General features: G+C 37.9%; 1 protein-coding gene across 2 annotated transcripts; it reads left to right on the top strand.

The window, feature by feature from the left end:
* The first annotated feature begins 7,323 nt into the window (after positions 1-7,323).
* On the top strand, positions 7,324-9,349 carry LOC109238275. 2 transcript variants are annotated; one of them, XM_019404713.1, is made up of 3 exons: positions 7,324-7,646; positions 8,706-8,836; positions 9,020-9,349. In XM_019404713.1, the coding sequence occupies exons 1-3, from the start codon at positions 7,425-7,427 to the stop codon at positions 9,048-9,050; spliced, it is 384 nt and encodes a 127-aa protein (XP_019260258.1). In that variant the 5' UTR covers positions 7,324-7,424; the 3' UTR covers positions 9,051-9,349. The 2 variants fall into 2 exon arrangements, with proteins under 2 accessions (XP_019260258.1, XP_019260257.1); XM_019404712.1 differs by having other exon boundaries at positions 7,331-7,646; positions 8,706-8,852.
* The last annotated feature ends 775 nt before the right edge of the window (positions 9,350-10,124 follow it).

Below are 10,124 nucleotides of genomic sequence, written 5' to 3' on the forward strand. Positions count from 1 at the left end.
GAACTTTAGTCTATCATGTAATTTCCAGCTTGACTTAGACTTAAGGCTCTCCTTAGACCCGACACCACATATAATATGACTCGTAGACTTATTATCATACGAACCTGCTGGAACCTTCAAATCCCGATTCCGAGGTCGTTTACTCAAAAATCCAACCTTAGTCAATTTTCCAACTTAAAGCTTCCGAAGAATTTCTTTCCAAATCAACTCCGAACTTCACGAATTTCAATTCCGACCATGCATACAGGTCATAATGCCTGAAGTGAATCTGCTCATGGCCTCAAACCACCGAACGACGCGCTAGAGCTCAAAACGTTCGGTCGGGTCGTTACATTCTCTCCCACTTAACATATGTTCGTCCTCGGACGTGCTAAGAACTACTCTGGAGTTGTCCAAAATCACTGGTTAACACCTCATGCACCCACCCGTGCTATCACAACTCAATTGAGCACATTTGCTCGAAAAAATCTAAAGATTCTCCTTTTTTTACTTAGCCAAATAAGCCTTAGAGCCAAACTCCAACACCCAGAATTCTCTACCAGACCTGTTTCCAACATACAAACACCGTATCAATCACCACACGATGTACAAAAACATGATTGCATGCCTTTGCTGAATTGACGCCATGCACCGCATAATTCACATGACCATAATGACATCCTTTGATAATAATAGCCGACACTCCATGAATCTGATGCTCACACACATCTCAAGACTCATATAAGTCCTGTTCCAACTCTTGCAATACTTTCACGACGGAAGGGATGTGTAGAAATTCATGACGAACTGCTGAGTCAATAATTCATTGAGTTCCTTCTCTTGACAAGAAACATGGCCTCATTATGAACCAAATAACTATATTGCTCTTTAATATACTTCATATAAATTCGACCGCACTGATCCCAGGTCCGATAATCTCGTCTCACCCAGTATATGTTGCCCAAGCAATAAGCCACCTCAGACACTGCCAAAAATCTCATATAATGCCGCAATGTCCATTAAGCTACAAACTCGAATGTGATACGTAAGAAAACAAACTCTAGGAAGGACTACTTAACCCGCGTAACTAACTAGACAACGGAAAAGGTGTTATGAACCTTCCTCGGAATATGGGAAACAAAACACACAAGAATAGACATGGGAAACTGTTAACTAGCATCACACTATTGCGGCGTGCAACCCGATCCAACCATGATACCCGTGGCGGCATGCCAGCCGATCCACACATAATAATCTAAGAAGGACTTTCTTACCGAGCTTAAATGCTCATACCTGTTACTCGAATCTTAACCACAAGCACGCGGGGTGCATAATAAAATTTCTGGGGAGACAGATAGCGCCATACGCTACAAAACTCAAGCACGACTAAGGTGCAATAAATGATCTGCATCTCGAGGGCCACCTAATCACATAACACCATCGCTATGCAGACCTCAACACACATGAAATTAATCGAGCCGTTTCACAACTCACACAGCACAATATGGTATTGCATGAAATAGCCAACGGCGAAATAACATCCAACGTCCGAATACTCTTCCATAAGAAGCGCTATGCTGAAGTGAACACATCCGGCCTGATATAGAGCCTACATTCATATTTCAGATCCATCCACGGTCTTCAAGCCGATTCTGATCATACCGCACTAGGCCAATAACCTTCCGAGGATCCGCAATAACCCTTTTCCCATGACACACAAGAATGGCCGTCGATTTGGAACAAACTTCCACAGTCCACAACTAAATGAACCGGGGGCCCTTCAGGCATAAATTCTCACATGAACGATAGCACCATAATCCCCATACTTGGTTTCAATCTCACACTCCATCAAGTGAATACATGTCACACTTATACAATCTTCCCGTGGGACATGCTCCCACGACCTTCCGCAGCAAATAACAAGTATGCACATCCATACCACCGGCCGTACAAATGTCTTAAAGCAAATGGAAAATCCGAAGCACTCAAAGCCTCTTACACAAGACACCGATCTATGGTGACGCTAAAGATAATACCATCTTACTCAAACCATTTGAATCCTTTCTCGCTCATCCGAGCTTTTGACATTCTTGTCGATACCAGACCGCAACCTTGATCCTCAACTTCCGAATCCCGTGTCATTTACTGTACTTAATCATGTCAATGCGCAAGAGTACATGAATTTCATCTTAACTTCTGGACTACTGATAAGGTAAACACTTCATCATATAGAAACCTTTTACTTAACTCATTTCAAGAGAACCACATGCAACACATGACTGAATTCTCATACCCGCAAAAAATACCAACCTCAAGTAGTGGTCTAAACCACCATAACTCTTCTGGGATCCATCTGCACATAACATACCATAATAATCGAAAGCCTCCAAATAAAATCAATTACGGCGGCCGTCAAGCCTCGCACACACCGCCACAATTCACATGTACAACTTAACACGCTGAAGGAATTGATCACTACCACCATCATGCCAATTCAACTATCGCTAACTGGTACACTCATTCTGATACTTCCTCTATGAGTCTGAAGTTATTTTCTTCCATTTTCTCCAATGTTACACCACAGACCAAAGATAACATAGAACATTGCAAGCCGCTTTTCTATAACCCCCTCCAACAAGCTTGATACTCAACCATACTATGGACTCGAAATCATTAGGCATCACACTTTACCCTTTGAATCCACTACGACCGTGGTTGAGAGTCTCCCACTCTGACTTGAACCAAAATATAATCGACTCCAAGGCTCTACTAGCACCTGAACACTCTCTCAAAGAAGCACCCGGCAGAATAACTTTTATTGCAGATCACCTCTACACGAAGCATAGATCCTGAGTCTTCCCAAAGCCTGGACATAAATTTATAAGGCCAATTATAGTACACATTCTTCAAACCCTTTGCTCAAATCACCACTGATGTTCTCTTTACTTAGTTGTAATAACCCATCAATACACCGATAACCAGGGACCTCACAAATAGATAACCATGCTATCCAATTGTAGGCAATGGGCCTCTCCCACTTAGCTCGAAGCCACCACTGCATAACTCTGAAACCCACCAAGGTTCATCCTTCCTCTCTGACGTAACCTCGCGCTATCGACCCGCCAAATTCCTCGAAACCTTCCAACGATGCTGCACCGAGCACAATTACTACAAAATCAGTAACCCATCCTGAGCACGTGCTCATTCACCAACTGTACAAGTCCATTCACTCCCCATTTGACAACTACTAAAAGGTGCGACAGTACCTTCAAATCCAAAGTCATGTTGTATCCTTCTTCATATCAAGCAACTCTTTATTGTTATATCAAATATCCCGCCGTATAATAGCCAATATTTCGAATTAATTCTATAAACCCAGTCACCGTCCACCATAAATCCCAAATCACTCTAAACTTTCCTCAAGGCGTGTAGTCATCCTACCACAGAACCCACGTGCTATTCTGCCTCAAATGCGAATTGAAGAAAACCATAACACCAACGAACTTAATGTATTCAACAGGGACAATGACACCACATCACAAAATGAAAATTCCACCATGCTCGAAAATACCATGTCTCGTTACTCCATCACACTAAAATTGAACATTTATAGCCCGATGCCTCTCCTCCGCTAGGAAATAAAATTTTGAATCTCTGTATCTTCCATTGAGTAAACATCCTTCCAAGTCATTCACTGCTTACACGCATAGACAAATACTCCATTACACCAATACCGTGCGATAACAACGCACGAATCGTCATAAAATTTAATGCCAAATCTCAAAACCTTAGGTAATACTGATACTGAGCTGAAATGACAGAACGTCCTTCCGCAAGGCGACGACAATAGCCCGATCAAATACGCAGGGAGGAACATCCCACACCAAATCTGTAGTACCATTACATTTTCTCAATTTCCGATTTATAATAAGCGTTTCACATCACATAAGATTGAGTAGGAAAGAAACAAAGGCATAAGCCTCAAAGGAATCAAACTACACGATGAGGAATCAAGAAGGGAAGTACTCCTAACAGCCCTGTGGCCTCAAGAAGATAAGTACAAACGTCTCCGTACTGATCCGCAAGACTTTACTAGACTTGCTCATGACTCGTGAGGCCTAAGTGAACCTAGTGCTCTGATACCATGTTGTCACGACCCAAATTTCATTAAAGGTCGTGCTGGCACCGGACACCACTGTCAGGCAAGACAACACTAATTAATCAATTTTGTTCTCGTTTTAGTATTTTTGAAATCATGATTTTTCTTCAATTTAATAGTAAAATATGGACTTTACAGAATAAATAATAATGTTTTTAACAATTTCAATACTAAATAACTCATAATCATCCCAAAACCCGGTGTCACAAGTGCATGAGCGTTTACTAAGGAATAAAATAAAATACAATAACTGTTCGGAATACAATTTGGACAGAAAAGGCCACTAAATATAGCTCGTCTAAGTCCCCGTCTCAACCACGCCGCGGCGTTCACGAGGCCACTAAATGTATATATGCCTGTACAACAAAATATATAGCAAGTGTAGTATAAGTACGAAAATAACGCGTACCCAGTAGTGACGAGGGGTCGACTTCGACACTTACTAGTGCTCCAACAATATTAATTACAGTAAAGAAGTGACTAAATATGAAGCCGAGTAAATATATGAAATAAACATGTATATAATACGTGGTATAATTCCCCTTTTTACAATTTTACTCAAACTCTCAACCAGCAAGTTTTCTCCGTAACCGAAGTTTATATATATAGAGAGATAGTGGATTTCACCAAAGAAGTTGTCATAATTCAAATCAGGGAAAAACCTCGGATACACTGGCTACTTGCCAAATATTACGCACGATTCCATGAGGATAATATATATAGGAAATGCTTAGGCGTACGGCGTGATCGAACATACAAATGTATTGTGCACTACCGAGGGTTGAACGACGCGAATCATAGATGCATCTATTAACCTGCCAAGGCGAACGGCCCGCTCCCATGAGAGTGTGGTACATAAATCCTGCAGAGGCGAACGGCCCGATCCCATAAAAGTAGTAGAAGAAAATACCCCGCTCGCGAATCTACGTGCGATGCGGTAAAATATAAATTTAAGGAATCACCCCCCTCGCGGAACATACTTGTGACACGGTCAAATATAAATTTAACACTAAAATTATATCTCTTTCTTGATTCTTTTTAAAATAAGAAAAATTCAGCTTGTAGCTTTTTAAGAAAATTACCCCCCTCGCAAAACATACATGCGATGCGATTACACATAGATTTCTTAAGCTGTTATAATATTCCTTCAATTCTTTACAAAAATACATGGTTCAAATGAAAACTTTTAAGATCTCAAATTCCTCAATTTTAACTCTTTTCAAGACATTTACTAAGCAAACTCAATCTCGCTTCTTCTCAAGTCAAACAATAAACGTAAATCAATAACAATATCAACAAGGCATGGTGTAAACCTAAAACTATCCGGACATAGGCATATAGTAGCTACTATGGACTCTCGTCGCCTCGTGCGTACGTAGCCCCCATAAATAGAGGCATATATTAATTTAGTTCACCTATGTGGTTAATTCTCCCTTACAAGGTTAGAAAAGAGACTTACCTTGCTTCGAAGTTCCATAGCCGGCTCCCAAGCCTCTCAAACAACTCGACCGATGCCCAACGCTCCAAAATTCGCTTTCACTTTATTAACATTCACAAGCTTTTAATCCTCCTCCGACATCGTAACATTGAGTAAAATCTCATACGCCACCAACAAATTGATATCCACAATTACAATCCCAATTACAATTAAAATATGACTCAAAACTATTTATCAATATCCATTTATGGCTCACAAGTTGGCTACAAGCCTCCAGCTCAAATCGTCTAATAGGTTTTCTTACTAGCACATTCAACTCCACTCTTATCATGTAATACCCATTTGAAGTCATAAATAATACTACATTAATTTTCAACACCGCCAAATTACTATTCATCGTCTTCCTTAACCAACATTTCCGAAACATTCAATTTGGTGATTACTTAGTTGAACACTTCCAACTAAGCTAGAAAATAATTCCGTAGGTTCATTGCATCCTTTAATATCATTTCTAAGAACACTATTTATCTTTCTCTCATTTTCTCAAGAACACTATTCATGCCATGAACTAGGGTTTATGAAATCAAATCCGACCATAACAACTTGAAACAAATAGTAGAATTACTCTCACCGACTCATAAGAAATGAGCTTGAAGAATTAGTATTACCTTCTTGAAGCTTTTCCTTAAAAAAACCAATGTTTGGAAAATTTGGTGTTCTTGAATAACTTGGAAGATTTCTAGGGATTTTAAAGATTGAATGATGTTAATACTAGTGTTAATAGGATGTTATTAACTTAAAATATCCAAAAAACTCACCTTGTATTCTTAAGTAGTCCCCAAGGTCGATTCACCATGAAAGAACCAATCCCTAGCTCAAGAAACCCCCAAAAATGGCTGCTGCCTGTGACTGCCTTATATAGGCACATGTGCTTCAGCGAGTTTTATCTTGCGCTGTACAGGTTGTACCTCGTCCAAAGTTAGGTTTTGTGTGTAATCATTTGGAACTTTAGTCTATCATGTAATTTCCAACTTGACTTAGACTTAGGGCTCTCCTTAGACCCCACATCACTTACAATATGACTCGTAGACTTATTATCATACGAACCTGCTGGAACCTTCAAATCCCGATTCCGAGGTCGTTTACTCAAAAATCCAACCTTAGTTAATTCTTACAACTAAAAGCTTCCGAAATGAGAATTTTCTTTCCAAATCAATTCCGAAATTTGGTAACAATTTAGCTTAAAGTTACAATTCTACCCTTAATGAGAAGCTTTTATAACCACACAAATACTCTGGGGCCCTTTTTGACTTGTTCAGGACCACAAATTCTAAAAGTCTTTATTTTTTCTTAAACTTCGTGCCCAGTCAAACAAGTTCACATAAATTGGAACGGAGGGAGTATTATTTTTATATTTTTCTAATGTTATATTCTCATTTGGTATACGCGTAGAGCGTTACATCAAATTGTACAAAAATCATACTCGAGGGCTCACTATTATTTTCAGATTGTTAAAATTTTGGAAGTGTAAGGTTGGTAATGTTAAGAATATTAGTTATTTCAAGCTATTATGCTATAAGAAATATTAATAAAACACTTTCCAAAAGTATTGTCATAAAATTTTATAGTTGCTCGTAGTGTCAATAGATCTATCTAGCAGATTGATATTGCATGTAATTGCAAATAAATATCAGATTATGAATACATGTCAAAGATATTACCCATCACTCAAGAAAAGGATTTTGCTCATTAAAGTGTAACAATTATCGACAGACCCCAAACATAAAATTCCGCTAGTTTAGGGTATATTAGCAAGCGCAGCATCGTCTCGACCTCTTGTTTGAAACTATGGCGACGTTGTCAAACTCTAGATCGGAAATGGAGTCCGCTTCGTCACTGGAGAAAAAATGGAAGAAGAAATTTAAGGTTAACAGTGACTTTAATGATGAGATGCGAGAAAAACAGCAGATTAAGTCTTATGGGATTGATGACTATGATTCCGATGATTGGGAAAATCGACCCTATAAGCATGTATTTCAAAAATACTTTCAACAATTCCACGACAGCGATGTATGCTTTCGTTTTGTTACTACTCTTTATACTGTTGTTTTTATTCTTGCAATTCTTAGGATGATTATTACAGTAATATATCAATAACTATTATTTTGATTTCATATTCCCCCTATGCTTTTCCTTTCAAATTCCTTTTCAAAATTATAAGATTAGCACCACCACACATAAATTTGGGTTTAATCATGTTATCTACCAAACTATCCACAATATCTGATATTTCAATGCTCAATTGTCTAATGATCTCGATAATCCTCTATTTTCTCACTCTTAAAGTTGCATGTGTTATTCTCGTATTTTCTAGTCTTTTTGATCTCTATTATTTTCCGTTGTATTGTTTGCTTCGATCGGTTCTATTATTTTTCTGGCTGATGCTACTGATTGTCAATACTATATTGTGATTATGTTTTTCTTGAGCCGAGAGTTTAGCGGAAATAACCTCTTTACTGGTAGGGTAAGATCTACATATATACGATCCTCTCCAGATCCCACTTGTAAGATTAAGTTGTGCATGTTGTTGTTTTAGAAGTTGTGCCTGTGATATCATACCCATAGGGGAAGTGCAACATTATCCTTTTTCCTATATTCAAAGAATTACTAACATTTCCATCTCTAAAGGCCAAGGCCATCAAATTTAATAGGAAGTATTTTCCTAACCTCCTAATATTCTGTATAAGGTTCCAGGGAAAAGCTCCTCCTTTTCTTCCCTACAATCCCTTTTAACTTTTGAGGTAAGGTTATATGTCCCCTCGTTGTAATTTCTCTTTCAAATAATTTACAAGGTAGGGGTCCGGGTCAAACCCCCGACCACCACTGGAGGTGAAAGCTTTGGTGGATGGATTTTATATATATATATATATATATATATATATATATATATATATATATATATATATATGCGCAATGTGATAGACTCATGTAAATTCATCCTATTGTAATACCATTTTTCAACTATATAAATTTGTGATTAAATTTTGCTTACTTTGGTCAAATCGGCTGGATTTCAAATACTGAATATGTGTAGAAATCTCATATGTGTACTCTTGTCTATCTTAATAGGGTTTTGATTTTGATCAACACCCTGGGTCATGCATGGAGGCTCCCATATGCCCCATTTCCACTCGCAGACTCGATCGTGATCCTGAACTCGTGGATGAACTCAAGGGTTATGCTTCAATGGCAATCAATGAGTACTTTCCCGACGATGTAATATCTATATATACCATGTATTTTTCCCATTGCCGGCTGAACTCAAAGGCGGATCCATGATTTAAATTCTATAGGCTTCAATGAGCCCATCACCACAATGTTGGATCCGCCCCTGGCTGGATTGCCCTTCCTCTATCTTGAATTGCATATTTTATTGATTGCAGGGAAAAGAACACAAGGTTTCAGAGATTGTGAAGGTGAATGCAGGTGGATGTCGTGACTGGAACTACTACATTACCTTTAAAGTTTACAATGATGGAAATGAAGAAATTTTTCAAGCTCAGGTTGTAATTTCACTTGAGGGCACAATCGAGATTCCAGTTTGCAGGCCCAAGGCCTAAATTATTTCTAAATTATCTGCAAAATAGTTGCTTTTTATGCCTTTGGTTTGTAATAATGGGGCTAAATCTAAATTCACTCGACAAGACTATATATGTTACAAACACCCTACAATCTTGTTTTTCTTGGAGGTTTAGTTTAAGATGCATTCCTAATGTTTTGCACCTTTCTATTTTGCTAGTAGTTTTAAATGATGTTTACTTGTTGAATTGTCGGTGCGACACTATTACATCAATCTTGACAAAGTGTTATATGAAAATGACTGTAATCTTATTATATGATAAATCGGTCAGAATTCTTCTTTGGATCTTTCCTTCTTGCTTCCTCCGAGACAAGCAATTAGAGTCTCTAGCCTGTATAAAGGATGAGTGTGTTTTAAGAGTCCCTAATCTATCTATATAACGCATGGGGCTCAATCAGTCTAGTATTGACAGATAAATTGAAGACGGTTTCTAGCACTTATTTGTACAACAATGACTAAGGGATATATTTTTAATTTATTTTCCATTGCTCTATGTATGATTCATAACAAATTTTACTCCAAGCTAGAAGATATTATAGATGTATTCCTTTAAGAAAAGGAGAAAATTGAAGAAAGAGGGCATAGTAAGTCAAATTTATAGGTGATCATGAGTTCTAGTAAACAAGAAATAAAATGTAAAATAGGAAGAAATAAAAACCTATTCTTGAGAACTTTTTTGTGTTAATGGTGTCTCACCAAAAAATATATATTTCGTTATTAATTTAACACTGAAATATCTTCTTTTCTATTGGAAATGTTTTGCAAAAGGGAGTTATATCTCTTCTAAAAAGGAAGTTTTATTCTTTTTTTTCTTGTTTCTTTTCTTTTTCCGACAAAAGTAATTAATCTATTGAAAGTCATTGAAGATTAGGTTTTATGTACCCCTCCGTAGGAGTCTAAGCCAAACA

Source organism: Nicotiana attenuata, unplaced genomic scaffold (assembly GCF_001879085.1).
Source record: "Nicotiana attenuata strain UT unplaced genomic scaffold, NIATTr2, whole genome shotgun sequence".
Classification (NCBI taxonomy): domain Eukaryota; kingdom Viridiplantae; phylum Streptophyta; class Magnoliopsida; order Solanales; family Solanaceae; genus Nicotiana; species Nicotiana attenuata.